The sequence below is a fragment of the Scyliorhinus torazame genome, chromosome 10 (assembly GCF_047496885.1).
Source record: "Scyliorhinus torazame isolate Kashiwa2021f chromosome 10, sScyTor2.1, whole genome shotgun sequence".
Lineage (NCBI taxonomy): Eukaryota > Metazoa > Chordata > Chondrichthyes > Carcharhiniformes > Scyliorhinidae > Scyliorhinus > Scyliorhinus torazame.
Window position 1 is genome coordinate 115,472,587 of NC_092716.1, and position 16,571 is coordinate 115,489,157.

The following is a 16,571-nucleotide window of genomic DNA, read 5'->3' on the forward strand; positions in this document are numbered from 1 at the left end:
AGACGCCCACATTTCAAATGTGGATTTACCCTTAAACAGCTGCTCCAAATCCACATTCCCTAGTTCCTGCCGAATTTTGTTATACTTGGCCTTTCCCCAATTTATCACTCTTCCTTTAGGACCACTCTCGTCTTTGTCCATAAGTATTCTAAAACTTACGGAATTGTGATCTCTGTTCCCAAAGTAATCACCGAATTGCTCCATCTACGCTTCCAACACTACATGAATCCCATTCAATGTTGGGGAAGTTAAAGTCTCCCATCACGACCACCCTATTGCTCCTACATTTTTCAATAATCTGTCTACATATTTGTACCTCTACTTCACGCGCGCTTTTGGAAGGCCTGTAGTAAAGTCCCAACAATGTTACTGCACCCTGCCTATTTCTTAGCTCTACCCATAGTGCCTCAGTGCTTGAATCCTCCATCGTGCCCTCCGAAATCACAGCTGTGATATCATCTCTGACCAGTACTGCAACTCCTCCACCCCTTTTACCTCCCTCTCTATCCCTCCTGAAGCAGCTATACCCTGGGATATTTAGTTGCCAGTCTTGCCCTTCCCTCAACCAAGTCTCAGTAATACCAATAATATCATACTCCCAGGTACTAATCCAAGCCCTAAGTTCACCTGCCTTACCTGCTACACTTTTCGCATTAAAACAAATGCACCTCAGACCACCTGTCCCTTTGCGTTCATCATCTCTTCCCTGTCTACTCTTCCCCTTAGTCACATTGAGTTTATGATCTAGTACCTTACTGACTTTAGTTGCTGCCTCTTTACTGACCTCTAACTTCCTAATCTGGTTTCCATCCCCCTGCCACATTAGTTTAAAACCTTCCCAACAGTGTTAGCAAAAGCACCCCCCAGGACATTGGTTCCAGTCCTGCCCAGGTGTAGACCATCCGATTTGTAATGGTCCCACCGCTCCCAGAACCGGTTCCAATGTCCCAAAAATCTGAACCCCTCCGTCCTGCACCATCTCTCAGCCACGTATTCATTCTAACTATTCTTGAATTTCTACTCTGACTGTCTCGTGGCACTGGAAGCAATCCTGAGATTACTACCTTTGAGGTCCTACTTTTTAACTTATCTCCTAACTCTCTAAATTCTGATTGTAGGACCTCATCCCGTTTTTTACCTATATCGTTGGTGCCTATATGCACCATGACAACTGGCTGTTCACCCTCTCCCTTCAGTATGTCCTGCAGCCGATCTGAGACATCCCTGACCCGTGCACCCGGGAGGCAATATACCATTCGGGAGTCTCGTTTTCAATCACAGAAACGCCTGTCTGCTCCCCTTACGATTGAATCCCCTACGACTATAGCCCTGCCAGTCTTTTTCCCGCCCTTCGGTGCAGCAGAGCCAGCCACGGTGCCATGAGCCTGGCTACTACTGCCTTCCCGTGGTGAGTCATCTCTCCCAACAGTATCCAAAACGGTATACCTGTTTTGGAGGGAGATGACTGCAGGGGACACCTGCACTGCCTTCCTGCTCTTTCTCTGCCTTTTGTTCACCCATTCCCTGTCTCCCTCACCAATCCTAATCTGCGGTGTGACCAACTCACTGAACGTGCTATCCACGACTTCCTCAGCATCGCGGATGCTCCAAAGTGAATTCTAGCTTTTCTAATTGGAGGGCTGTGACCAGTGGTGTTCCACAGGGATCAGTGCTGGGACCTTTGCTCTTTGTAGTATATATAAATGATTTGGAGGAAAATGTAACTGGTCTGATTAGTAAGTTTGCAGACGACACAAAGGCTGGTGGAATTGCGGATAGCGATGAGGACTGGCAGAGGATACAGCAGGATTTAGATTGTTTGGAGACTTGGGCGGAGAGATGGCAGATGGAGTTTAATCCGGACAAATGTGAGGTAATGCATTTTGGAAGGTCTAATGCAGGTAGGGAATATACAGTGAATGGTAGAACCCTCAAGAGTATTGAAAGTCAAAGAGATCTAGGAGTACAGGTCCACAGGTCATTGAAAGGGGCAACACAGGTGGAGAAGGTAGTCAAGAAGGCATACGGCATGCTTGCCTTCATTGGCCGGGGCATTGAGTATAAGAATTGGCAAGTCATGTTGCAGCTGTATAGAACCTTAGTTAGGCCACACTTGGAGTATAGTGTTCAATTCTGGTCGCCACACTACCAGAAGGATGTGGAGGCTTTAGAGAGGGTGCAGAAGAGATTTACCAGAATGTTGCCTGGTATGGAGGGCATTAGCTATGAGGAGCGGTTGAATAAACTCGGTTTGTTCTCACTGGAACGAAGGAGGTTGAGGGGAGACCTGATAGAGGTCTACAAAATTATCAGGGGCATAGACAAAGCGGATAGTCAGAGGCTTTTCCCCAGGGTAGAGGGGTCAATTACTAGGGGGCATAGGTTTAAGGTGAGAGGGGCAAGGTTTAGAGTAGATGTACGAGGCAAGTTTTTTACGCAGAGGGTAGTGGGTGCCTGGAACTCGCTACCGAAGGAGGTGGTGGAAGCAGGGACGATAGTGACATTTAAGGGGCATCTTGACAAATACATGAATAGGATGGGAATAGAGGGATACGGACCCAGGAAGTGTAGAAGATTGTAGTTTAGTCGGGCAGCATGGTCGGCACGGGCTTGGAGTGCCGAAGAGCCTGTTCCTGTGCTGTACATTTCTTTGTTCTTTGTTCTTTGTTGAATCCATCCGCAGCTCCAGAGCCGTCATGCGGCCTAACAGGAGCTGCAGCTGGACATACTTCCCACACATGAAGGAGTCAGGGGCATCAGCCACGTCCCTGAACTCCCACATTGAGCACGAGGAGCATAACATGGGTCTGGCATCTCCTGCCATTTTTACACTTTACCTTAACTGATTACAAATATAATATCAAATAATGAATAAGTGAAAGGAATAAAGATTTTACTTACCAGTCACAATACTTACCAACACACAAAGAGTTAAATTTCTCCCAGCAACTGCTAATTGGAGCACTTTCCTTACCAGCCAATCAGGTCACTGCTTTGCTGTGATGTCACTCTTCAAGGTAAGTTTTTAAAGTTTTTAAAGAGGTAAAGGGAACTTTAAAGAGGTAAAGAGGGAGGGAGCTTTGCTCTGCCATTATGCATGCTACAGCTGCCTTGGAATGCTTGATACAATACCTGGTTTAATTAATTTGTTTCTAAAGCATCCTGGGGACGATTCTCCAAGCCCCGCGCTGGGCCGGGGAATCGGCGCAACCGCGCCACAACGCCGGCGTGTGATTCTCCGAGGTGCGGAGAATCAGCGCCATTTGTGCCGGCTCGCTTGGCGCGCCGCGGGCCGCTGGAATCGGCGGGGCTGCCGATTCTCCGGCCTGGTGGGCCGAGCGGCAGCGCGGATACGACAGAGGCCTGCCGGCGCCGTTCACCCCTGGTCGCTGCAGGGGAGAACTCTGCACGAAGGGCCGGGGGCGACCTGTGGGGCAGGGAAAAGCGACCCTTCACCGGGGGGGAGGGGGGGCCTCCGATGGGGTCTTGCCCACGTTCGGGGCCCACCGATCGGCGGGCCGGCCTCTCCTCCCCGAACCTACTTTCCGGCGCGGCTGGCCCCTGAACACCGACGCCATGTTGAGTCGGGGCCGGCTCGCAGAAGAAGTCCCCCGCGCATGCTCAGGTTGGCACGGCCATTTGGCGCCGGGAAGGGAGGCTGGAGTGGCCTGAACCGCTCCAGCACCGTGCTGGCCCCCTGTGGGGGACAGAATCGATCGTAGCCGGGCCCGGTTCGCGCCGTTGTGAAACGCGATGGCGTTCACGACGGCGTGAACACTTGGGCTCCATTTGGGAGAATCGCCCCCCCTTATCACTTAATTAATTCAGTTAATAGCTTGACATTGATTGGACATGTTCAATCAGCAATCAGTAATTCCTCCCAAATCCTTTTTGCGCTGTTTTTGGACTTAAAACAGGATCCCTTCTTTCCACGTCCATTTAATTCTTTCTGCTGTATTAGTACATTATCTAACATTTGTTCTCACTAAAAACCACTGTCATTTCTTAATTCACCTCCTCGTGTAAAATGGCAGTCGAATGGTAAACACTTAACACAAGTAACATTACATTCTGCACATGAAAAACACGTTTTTCTGGGCTGTAATATTGTAGCCCATTTCTGGAAATGAATGGAGCACATGTATAAGACCTACTCTCCGAAAACATACTTGGATAGTTTTTGTTCTTCGATATATCTAGACATTTGGCATTTCCCAGCTGCAATGAAGAGGGGAAAGGTCCCCACTACAACCCCCAGTCCGCTCCCCCAGCAGGAGAAGAAGTCCATCCATTTAACCACTTCCTGTGTACAAATGGTTTTCCGCATGCCGCTGTTGTTTCTTTTGCCAGCTTCCTTAAATCAGTGTTTTCGGGTTCTCAATCCTTTCACCTATGTAAACGTTGGAGTGTCATTTTGAGTACAGGCTGACCTTATTTACCTGCTCTGTGGTCTCAAGTTGCCACAAAAACACTCTCTCCCTCTCCACTCTGTCCAGACCCCTCATAATTTTGAACACCTCCATCAAACCTGTTGTAGGTATTCTCTTCAAGGAGAACAGGTCCAGTTTTTCCAATCTAACCGAGGAACCGAAGTGCCTCATCCATAGATACTTTCTCATGACTCTTTTCCACATCCTCTCTAATGTCTTTGCATCTTTCCTAAATTGTAGTGCCCAAAACTGGACACATGACTCCAGTTAAGGCCAAATCGCTGTTTTATGGAGTTTTATCATAACTTCCTTGCTTTTATTACTTCTATGTCCCTGTTTTTGAAGCCCAGGATCCCATATACCTTATTAACTGCCTTCTCTACCTGCCCTGCCATGTCCAATGGTTTGTGCTCATGTACCTCCAGGTCCCTCTGCTCCTGCACCCCCTTTATATTTAAACCCTTTATTTTGTATTCTCGTTCTTCCAACCAAAATAAATTACTTTGTATTTCTTTATATTAAATTTCACCTGTCACCGATTCCACAAGTCTATGTGTCCTTTTGAAGTTTAAAATTATCCCTCTCACAATACAGTTGTAGACAATTCTCCTGAACACTTTCTAGAGATTCTTGTCCCTCTCTACACCTCTACTGTCCAAATTAGAGATGTAGTTTACTAAACATCCCCGTTACACCTACTTCTTGCACCTCTTTGCAATTTACATGCAAGTTTTCCGATATACCTTTCCCACTAGTTTGCTGTCTGCATAATACACGCAGCAAAGTAATGATATCTCGGTTGTTTCTTAACCAAATAGATTCTGTCCTTGATCCTCAGGTATATCCTCTCTCCATATTCTCTTTTATTTATACAGCTAATCCTCCTATTTTCTTCTTTTCCTATCTTTCCTGAACATATTGTACACAGGAAAATTGAATATCCAGTGCTGTCCTTCTTTGATCCAGGCCTCAGTTATTGCCACATCACATTTCCACATAGCTCTCTGTGCTTGCTGCTCACCAAACTTAATTACCATGCTCTGCATATTCACTTGCATGCGCAGTAATCATAATTTAGATCCTATTACAGTTACTTTTACCCTAATCCCACCTAATTCCTTACCATTTCCTTCACTCCTGCTATCATTCTCACTCATTTTCTGTGCACCTTTGTTTTCTTCTCTGATATTACCTCCTGGTTTGCACCTCCGTGCCAAGTTACTTTAAATCCTCCCAAATAGCACTGGCAAACTTTTGTCTCAGTTCTCTTAAAATGCAAACCGTTCAGATGTACAGGTCCTATCATCCCTAGAACTGCTTCCTACATCCCAGGATTCTAAATCATTCCTTCCTTCACCATCTCTCCGACCAAGCATTCATTAGCTCTGTTCTTCTATTTCTACCCTCACTGGCACACGATACCAGGTGGCCAAAACTGAGTAGTTAGGAAACAGACCACCACTTATAAAGGGGGAAGCAAACCAGCTGAACCTTTCTGTTTAAGATTAAGATTTTACATTAATGATCTGGAAGAAGGAACTGAAGACACTGTTGCTACATTTGGAGATGATACAAAGATCTGTAGAGGGACAGGTAGTATTGAGGAAGCAAGAGGGCTGCAGAAGGATTTGGACAAGCTAGGAGAATGGGAAATGAAGTGGCAGATGAAATACAATGTGAAAAAGTGTGAAGTTATGCACTTTAGAAGGAGGAATTTAGGCATAGACTATTTTCTAAATGGGGAAATGCTGAGAAATCAGAAGCACACAGGGACTTGGGAGTCCTTGTTCACGATTCTCTTAAGGTTAACGTGTAAGTTCAGTCAGCAGTTAGGAAGGCAAATGCAATATTAGCATTCATGTCGAGAGGGCTAAAATATAAGACCAGGGATGTACTTCTGAGGCTGTATAAGGCTCTGGTCAGACCCCATTTGGAGTATTGTGAGCAGTTTTCGGCCCCCTATCTAAGGAAAGATGTGCTGGCCTTGGAAAGGGTCCAGAGGAGGTTCACAAGAATGATCACTGGAATGAACAGCTTGTCGTATGAGGAGCAGTTGAGGACTTCGGGTCTGTACTCTTTTGAGTTTAGCAGGATGAGGGGGGATCTTATTGAAACTTACAGGATACTGCGAGACCTGGATCGAGTGGACGTGGAGAGGATGTTTGTAGGGAAAAACTAGAAGCAGAAGACACTGTCATGATATGCACTCATGCACATAATGAGATACAGACAGGCAGTGACAGACACCCAGTACAGCCAATCAACACACAGGACAGAACACAACCAATCACCAGGCAGAACACTAGAAGGTGGTCTTGCACTGTAAAACACATGAGGCATCAACACTCTGCCTCTTTCCACTGGTGACAACTGTAGTGACAGTCAGGGTGTATATATCAGTTAGCACCTTCTACACGTGGCTCAGAGCTAGTCTGGTCTAGTTAGTTATAGTAAGCACACTTAGATTAGTAGAGTGTCAAACCCACAGCGACCTGTGTGCACTGCGTAACAAGTTCAATAAAGCGTAGTGAACTAACATCAAAGTTTGGAGTCTACATTCAAGTACAACTACATCCAGTTGCAGTCCGTGTTACCCCAGTGTGATTAACATGACATGGTACCAGTAGTTTACTATCTCTAAGTGGTTTACGTCGAGTGATTCCGGGATGACCAGCAAGTGCCTTCCAGTGGCATGGAGAAGATCCAGGTCCCTCCACAGATATGGATCCGGCAATCTCGGCGCCAACTGGCGGGTCTTCAAGCAAAGGTTCCTTCTCTACATTGAGGCCTCAGACCTCGAGGACGCATCCGATGCCAGAAAAATGGTGCTGCTCTTATCAACTGCGGGGGACCAAGCCATCCAGATTTTCAACTCGCTTAATTTTACCGACGGCCAGGACAAGACCAAATTCAAGACCGTTTTGGAGAAGTTCGACAGTCCTGTGAAGTTGAAATAAACAAGAGTTTTGAGCGCTATATCTTCCAGCAACGCCTTCAGGGTAAGGATGAACCTTTCCAATCCTTTCTAACTCATCTCCGTATATTAGCGTAGTCCTGCAATTATGGTGCAACCGCTGATTCCATCATCAGGGATCAGATCGTGTTTGGGGTGCACTCCGATTCCTTGCGGGAGCAACTCCTCAAAACTAAGCACATGAACCTGCCAGTCGCAATCGAGACGTGTTTAGTGCATGAGCATGCGAGAAATCGGTACTCCCGTTTCAAATCAGCAGAATACGAAAAGCTCACCTCCCACAAGGCAGAGAGTGTACAGGCCATCGCCCGGATGCAGCGCCCCAGTAACGGTGTAAGCGGCCATTTTGCGCGCTTTTCCCGGGGCCCCACGCATGCGCAACACGAACGGGAGAACGAAGCAGCCGAAAACCAAACTGCGCAGGTGTGAATGTCGGCTGACCGCACTGCACATGTACGACGACGCACGGAGCGTAACAACGTCAACGTCATGACGTGCCCGAACTGCGGCACCGCCCACTTAAAGTGGCAATGCCCTGCAAAAGGCAGGCGATGTTTAAATTGCGGGATGCCTGGACATTATGCAGCCTTGTGCAGGTCTGCACCACCAGTCAAGGGCCAGCGATCCCAATTCCAATGCAAGCGAGTTCGATGTGTACAGCAAGGTCTAGTGAATTCTGATCCTGGTAGCACTATGGATCCAGAGGATGACTGCAGGAGCTCCAAGACCAGGGCATCATCTCCAAAGTGACGGAACCGACTGACTGGGTCAGCTCGATGGTCTATGTGAAGAAGCCCTCAGGAAAGTTGCGGATATGCATTGATCCCAAAGATCTTAACCAGAACATTATGCGTGAACACTACCCGATCCCGAAGCGGGAGAAACTAACCAGTGAGATGGCACACGCTAAATTCTTCACGATGCATCGCGTGGTTTCTGGCAGATACAACTGGACGAGTCCAGCAGGAAGCTCTGCACGTTCAACACACCATTTGACAGGTACTGTTATCACTGTATGCCGTGCGGCATAGTATCAGCCTTTGAAATCTTCCACAGTATCATGGAGCAGATGATGGAGGGCATTGAGGGTGTGCATGTCAACGTAGATGATGTAATCATATGGTCCACGACCCTGAGGAACACATATCTCGTCTCAAACAAGTCTTTCGACATGTCCATGCAAACGGCCTCAAGCTGAACAAGGCCACGTGCTCCTTTGGCATGTCAAGCATCAAGTTCTTGGGGGACCAGATATCCCAGCAGGGTGTGCGACCAGGTTCGGACAAGGTCAAGGCCATTAATGCAATGAAGACCCCGGAAGACGAGAAGGCGGTACTACGCTTCCTCGGAATGGTGAACTTCTTGGGAAAATTGATTCCCAACATGGCCTCACACACCACGGCTCTCAGGCATCTGGTGAAGAAGTCCACTGCATTCCAGTGGCTACCCACACATCAAGCAGAGTGGCTCGAGCTCAAAGCAAAGCTCACCACTGCTCCTGTACAAGCGTTTTTTGACCCTGACAGGGAAAAAAAAATCTCCACGGACGCAAGCCAGGATGACATTGGTGCGGTGCTCCTCCAGAGGGATGACTCCTCGTCCTGAGCTCCAGTTGTTTATGCGTCACGGGCCATGACCCCTCCAGAACAGAGGTATGCCCAAATAGAAAAAGAGTGCATGGGCCTCCTAACCAGCATTGTAAAGTTCCATGACTACGTCTACGGTCTACCAACATTCACAGTGGAGACTGACCACAGACCCTTGGTCCATATCATTCATAAGGACTTGAATGACACGACGCCCTGGCTTCAGCGCATTCTCCTTCGACTCCGAAGGTACAATTTTGAGTTAGTATACACACAAGGCAAGGAGCTGATAATTGCGGATGTGCTGTCCCGCTCCATCACCTCGCCCTGTGAACAGGTTGACTTCATCCGCCAGATGGAGGCACAGGTGCAGCTATGTGCCAGCAACCTCCTGGCCTCAGATGAAAGAGTGATCAGCATTCGTGAAGAGACTGCCAAAGACCCTCTTCTGCAGCGTGTAATGCACCACCTTGCAAATGACTGGCAAAAAGGGCAATGCCCTCAGTTCTTTAATGTGAAGGACGACCTGACAGTCGTCGAGGGGATCCTCCTCATGCTAGATTATATTAGAACAAAGAAAGGTTACTCCTCACAGTCTGCAGAGCTTAGTGCTCAAACAAATCCACGAGGGACACCTAGGTGTCGAAAAGTGTAGGCGCAGGGCCCGGCAGGCTGTCTATTGGCCTGGAATCAGCCAGGCCATATCCAACATGGTCCTCAATTGTGCGACCTGCCAGCGTTTCCAGCCTGCTCAAACAAAAGAGACACTCCAGCAACACGAGATCATTGTGACCAGATGTTGTGAAGCTGTCAGACCTCACATCAAGGACAGTCATCAAGGCCTGCAAGGAGACATTTGCCAGGCATGGTATTCCACTCACTGTCATGAGTGACAATGGTCCCTGTTTCCACAGCCAAGAGTGGTCCAATTTCGCCAAGTCGTACCAATTCAACCCCATTACCTCAAGCCCACACCACCCACAGTCCAATGGGAAAGTTGAGAAAGGGGTCCATATAGTGAAGCAACTGCTCTGCAAGGCTGCGGGCTCTGCTTCTGACGCCAACCTTGCGCTGTTGGCGTACAGGGCAACCCCTCTGTCCACCGGTATGTCTCCAGCTCAACTCCTCATGAATAGAGACCTGCGGATGACTGTTCCAGCCATACACTTACCAGACTTACCTGGATCACCTCCCAGTGCTGCAAAAGGTGCAGCAACTCAGGAACCGGCAAATGATGTACGATGCTCATGCTACCGATTTGCCTGTGCTCTCTCCGGAAGATGCTGTTCGGATCGGATCAAGCTACCTGATGGAGGCTGGTCAGCTCCAGCTGTTGTGGTTCGACAGGCTGCTCCCAGATCGTTCATAGTTCATATGGCTGATGGCTCCATTGTCAGGCGCAACAGAAGGGCACTGCGCAAAGTTGCCTGACCACCACCAGATCCTACTTTTCCATATGTTGTTATGCCTCCTCCGGACACCTCGCACCACGAGGCCACCAAGCTGGCAGCAATCTCGCCTGTCAAGGTGCCATCGTCCCCGCCTCCGCCTCTTCGGCGCTCGACAAGGATCAGACGCAAGATTGGACTTATAGACATTTCTCTTGTAATTTTTGTTCTGTATTTGTACGCTAGATACCTCTTATATATATATTCATCCACTCACTTTCATCCACTCGCCATTTAATGTAAATAGTTCTACATGTAAATACAGTCGCATATGCTCCAAGCAACCAACATTTTTTTTTTAAAAAGGGGAAATGTCATGATATGCACTCATGCACATAATGAGATACAGGCAGGCAGTGACAGACACCCAGTACAGCCAATCAACACACAGAACAGAACACAACCAATCACCAGGCAGAACACTAGAAGGTGGTCTCGCACTATAAAACACACGAGGCATCAACACTCTGCCTCTTTCCACTGGTGACAACTGTAGTGACAGTCAGGGTGTATATAGCAGTTAGCACCTCCTACACGTGGCTCAGAGCTAGTCTGGTCTAGTTAGTTATAGTAAGCACGTTTAGATTAGTAGAGTGTCAAACCCACAGCGAACTGTGTGCACTGCTTAACAAGTTCAATAAAGCGTATTAAACTAACATCAAAGTTTGGAATCTACTTTCAAGTACTACTGCATCCAGTTGCAGTCCGTGTTACCCCAGAGTGATTAACATGACAGACACAATCTCAGACTAAAGAGACGATCCTTTAAAACAGAGATGAGGAGGAATTTCTTCAGCCAGAGGGTGATGAATCTGTAGAATTCTTTGCCGCAGAAGGCAGTGGAGGCAAAATCACTGAGTGTCTTTAAGGCAGATAGATAGGTTCTTGATTAATAAGGGGATCAGGGGTTATGCAGAGAAGGCAGGATAATGGGGATGAGAAAAATATCAGCCATGATTGAATGGCGGAGCAGACTCGATGGGCCGAGTGGCCTAATTCCGCTTCTATGTCTTATAGTCTTATAGGAGCCATTGGATGATAGTCGGAGGCAGGGCGCAATTGCTAATCTTCTCATGCCTACCTTGGAGGTGCTGAGACCAATTGTGATTGCTCCAGCTGACTAAGTATTGGTGGAAAAATGAAGTTGGGCACTTACTCACCCATTTGGGGCGGTGCACTTACCCCTGGAAACGTTGAGGAATTAGATATGGATAGTTTGAAGGGATTGATTTGATAGAGACTCCTATGTCTCATTGTTTTGGCAGCTTCTGACAACGTAATATGCTTTCTTCTGTTTTGTTGCAGGAAAAACAAATGCTGCGATCTTCCTCGCAAAGTATTATCAAGCATCCTATTTGATCTTTGATACTATTATACGGGAAGCAGTTTCAAGTGGTAATACAAATGCCGCGACGCGTGCTCGGGAAGTGTGTACAAAGGCTGCTCTGGAGCAGATGCTAAAGGATTCTGAAGAAGGTAATAAATAACACTGTTTTGACAATATCATCGTGGGCAATATCCAGTACTCTCAGGTCTAGGGTTGTGATTATGGTTCTGATCCTGGAGGTTTCATTGCGAGATCTACCGTCTCGTATGCTTCCATCGGTCATTGGTCATCCAACAGGCCTATCCCTGCAGAGCCTGTCACCCAGCACTCATTGGAAAGTCAATTGGATCTTTATTTAGTTGAATTTTTCACTGTTAGTCAATACAGCTTTTTCCCTCATCTCAGATAATTTTGCAATGAATCACAAAAGTGATTAAAGAAATCTGAGACTACACACAATTTTTTTTAACGCGCTGTCATTTTTCTACAAGGTTGCTTGCAGCAGGATACTGGAGTTTAATATTTAACTCCCGTTGACCCCAGGTCAAGCCTGGAGAATTTGCAAACATTAACATTAACATTAAGGTGAGATCCAGCAAGTATGATTAAGAGTGAAGTCTCCTCCATCCCAGAACGATGTTTTCAGCCCAATTGGGATCTCTCCTGTTTAAGTGCGATATTTTACCAACTCCTGTGTTAAACATCATCATGTCTTTCTCAGTAGCAATGCTCAGTTGCACCATGCCTCACCAGGTTTTGGGCTGAGACTACTCAACTGAATCCCATATAATCCATATCCAAAGAATTCTTTGAAATGCTACAGTGCAGAAGGAGGCCATTCAGCCCATCAAGTCTGCAACAACCCTCTGAAAGAACATCCTACCTTGGCCCACTCCCCTACCCTAGCCTCATAACTCCACCTAACCTGCACATCTTTGGACACCAAGAGGCAATTTGAGCATAGCCAATCCAACTAACCGGCACATCTTTGGACTGTGGGAGGAAACTGGAGCATCCAGAGGAAATGCACGAAGACATGGGGTGACAGTGCAAGATCCACACAGACAGTCACCTAAGGCTGGAATTGAACCCGGGTCTTGGTGGGAGACATGGTGGCACAGAAGTTGTTACTGCTGCCTCACAGCGCCGGGGTCCCAGGTTCAATTCCAACCTTGGGCAACCGTCTGTGTAGAGTTTGCACGTGTTCCCCATGTCTGCGTGGGTTTCCTCCTAGTGCTCCGGTTTCCTTCCACATTGCAAAGATGTGCAGGTTAGGTAGATTGGCCATGCTGAATTGCACCTTAGTGTCCAAAGAAGTGCAGGTTAGGTGGGGTCACAGCGATAGGGTAAGGGAGTGGGCTCGATTCAGAAGGTCTTTCAGAAGGTCAGTGTAGACTCGATGGGTTGAATGGCCTCCTTCTGCACTGTAGGAATTCTGTGGTTCTATGGTCTCTGGCGCTTTGAGACTGCAGTGCTAATGACCCTTCCAGCCAGTACACATCGGAGACTTTCAAACTGAATCAGTTTAGGCTGCAAAGGAAGGCATTTTTAAGTCATGTTTCAATAAATTCATCTCAGTATTTGGTTGTTTATGTCTTGGATAATATGTCTACAGTAGGGCGGCATGGTGGTGCAGTGGTTAGCACTGCTGCCTCATGGCGCAGAGGACCGGGTTCGATCGCAGCACCGGGTAACCGTCCGTGTGGAGTTTGCACATTCTCCCCTGCGTGGGTCTCACCCCCACGTTGCAAAGATGTGCAGGGTAGGTGGATTGGCCATGCGAAATTGCCCCTTAATTGAAAAAAAAGAATTGGGTATTCAAAATGTTTTTAAAAATACATCCGCAGTTACAGAGGATTGGTCACATAACTAATAAATTATATAAGGCTTATGTCACAAATGAAGTGAAGTGAGTATACTCTTGTCTGAGTTAAAATTAAATATTGAAGGACTAAATCTGCATCTTAAATGGTGGAATGTAGTTAACCTACCACAGAAGTATGATAACGACTATACTTTTTATGGAAGACCAGGAGGAAACATTAGCTGAGTATTTGCAAACATGCAGTTTATGAGCTAGTTCTCTGCTTTCAAACGTGATTGTTTATTATTTCAGTGTCACAAAGTGCGCTCACGCGACATTCATCTGTTGCAATTGGTGCAGCTTTTGATGGAATTAGCAGGGCAACACCTGAGGGCAGCCCTACTTCTGAGAACAAACCTACACATACTGCAACCAGCATGTACCGGAAAAGCAGCATGAACATAGGTGTCAAGTCAACTCACATGAATCAAAAGCAAACAAATGAAATAGTAACTTCACAGGTATGGTACTGGCATTAAAATAAAGGAAGTTGCAATAAGGTATTTGTTTTCATATTCTTACTTCTTGTGGTAAACCACGGTATTGCATTGTATTGCATTGTGTTGTGTTGTACATGCCTGGGCTTGTCTAGGCTGGCTCCGCCTGTGGTTCCTCCCCTCGGGCTCATGGATAAAGGTGGCAAGTCTCCGCCTCTGACCCATTTCGGGTCAGAGACCAGGAGGCTTGCTGTTTAGTGCATTAAAGCCTCAGTTACATTCACCACTCGTCGTGTGCTTATTGAAGGCTTATCAATTTAATACACTAAACTTTAAGATGAACTCACCACTGAAGACTGATCGCCTGGAGCTCGACCCACAGGTAACCGACGCCGCAGAAACTTTTGAGCACTGGCTAAGCTGCTTGAAGCGTACCTCGCATCCTTCACCAAAGACTTCACAGACCTCCAGAAGAAGCAGATCCTCCAAGCACGGGTGAGCCCAAGAGTCTTTCTTCTCATCAGGGACGCACCCTCGTATGCGGACGCAGTAATGTTACTGAAGGGACAATACGTGAAATACGTTAACGAGGTGTATGCTAGGCACCGCCTCGCCATGAGACGGCAACGCCCTGGGGAATCCCTTGTAGAATTCCTGCGTGCCTTGCGTATACTCTGCCGGAACTGTGACTGCCGGGCGATATCGGCTACCCGGCACGCGGAGCTGCTGATCAGGGACGCTTATGTCGCAGGCATGAAATCAAACTATATCCTCCAGCAATTACTAGAAGGGGGGACACTTGGCCTCCCAGAGACACTGCAACTCTCCAATTCGCTGGCGGTGGCCTCCCATAACATGGAGGCCTACACCTCCGACCGCGCGGCACTCTCGTGGGCCTCGTGGGCAAAGCCATCAACCGACCCAGGTGCGACGCAAGTCTGTGCCGCGCAGCGGCCCGCCAATGCCGGAGGCCCGAGGTGCTACTTTTGCACCCCAGACAACGCTGCCCGGCATGGAACGCAACTTGCAACTGCTGTGGGAAGAAGGGCCACTTTGCAAAAGCCTGCCAGGCCCGATCTCCCCCTCAAACCTCTAGGCCCAGCAGCGCTGCCTGCTGCCTGTCGGGGCCGACCCCAGCTGCCGAGCCACCCGCCATGTGCGACTCGTGGGTGCCGCCATCTACGCCGCCATCTTCAATTTTGGCCACCACGTGCGACACATGGGGGCCGCCATCTTTAACGCATCCTCCAACTGCCACGTGTGACCCACAGGGGCCGCCATCCTGGACACCATCGCTGCTGCCACCCGCCACGCGTGACCCATGGGGGCCGCCATCTTGGACGCCATCGCCGCTGCCACCCGCCACGCGCAACTCATGGGGGCTGCCATCTTGGGACCACCCCGCAACCTCCCAGAAGCCTAGCTCACCCGACCATACGCTGGCCACCGCTACCTCCGACCGGCCTACCAACCGCCTTCCGAAGCTCGCCTCCATCACGCTCGATCATTCCCGGCCGCACCACCTCGCGAAGTCTACAATGACCGTCCGGATCAACGGGCATGAGACGGCCTGCCTTCTCGACTCCGGGAGCACAGACAGCTTCATACACCCAGATACGGTAAGGCCCTCCCAATCCTACCCGCGACCCAGACAATCTATCTGACTTCCGGATCCCACGCAGTTGAAATCCGGGGGTACTGTGTCGCCACCCTTGTGGTAAAACGCGTAGAGTACGCTAACTTCAAACTCTACGTCCTTCCCCCAACTCTGCGCAGCCCTATTACTGGGGCTCGACTGCCAGTGCCACCTCCAGAGCCTTACTTTGAAGTTCAGCGGACCCCTGTCCCCACTCACCGTCTGTAGCCTCGCGACCCTTAATGTCGCCCCACCCTCGCTCTTCGCAAATCTCACCCCGGACTGTAAGTCCGTCGCTACCAGGAGCAGACGATACAGTGCCCGGGTCAGGGCCTTTATCAGGTCAGAGGTCCAGCGACTCCTGCGAGAGGGGATCATTGAGGCTAGTAACAGCCCCTGGAGAGCTCTGGTCGTCAAGACTGGGAGAAGCACTGGATAGTCATCGATTACAGCCAGACCATCAACCAGTACACGCAGCTCGATGAATACTCCCTCCTCCGCATATCTGACATGGTCAATCAGATTGCGCAGTATCGAGTCTTCTCCACGGTTGACTTGAAGTCCGCGTATCACCAGCTCCCTATCCGCTGGGAGGACCATCAATACACTGCCTTCGAGGTAGATGGCCGTCTCTACCACTTCCTCAGGTCCTCTTCGGCATCACCAATGGGGTCTCGGTCTTCCAAAGAGAAATGGACCGAATGGTTGACCACGTGGCTGCGGGCCACGTTCCCGTACTTAGACAATGTCACCATCTGCGGCCATGACCAGCAGGACCATGACGCAAACCTCCGGCACTTCCTCCACACCGTTAAACTCCTGAACCTCAACCTATAATAGAGAAAAATGTGTCTTCCGCACAACCCGCC

The 16,571-nt window shown here is 48.6% G+C and overlaps 1 protein-coding gene across 1 annotated transcript in view; it reads left to right on the forward strand.

Annotated features, from left to right (window-relative positions):
- Positions 1 to 16,571, forward strand: part of hydin (HYDIN axonemal central pair apparatus protein) — a 1,604,351-nt gene that overhangs the window by 940,924 nt on the left and 646,856 nt on the right. The window contains exons 41-42 of the mRNA XM_072518656.1: positions 11,744 to 11,914; positions 13,882 to 14,090. Coding sequence (XP_072374757.1) covers positions 11,744 to 11,914; positions 13,882 to 14,090 — 380 coding nt within the window. The remainder of the gene's footprint in view (positions 1 to 11,743; positions 11,915 to 13,881; positions 14,091 to 16,571) is intronic.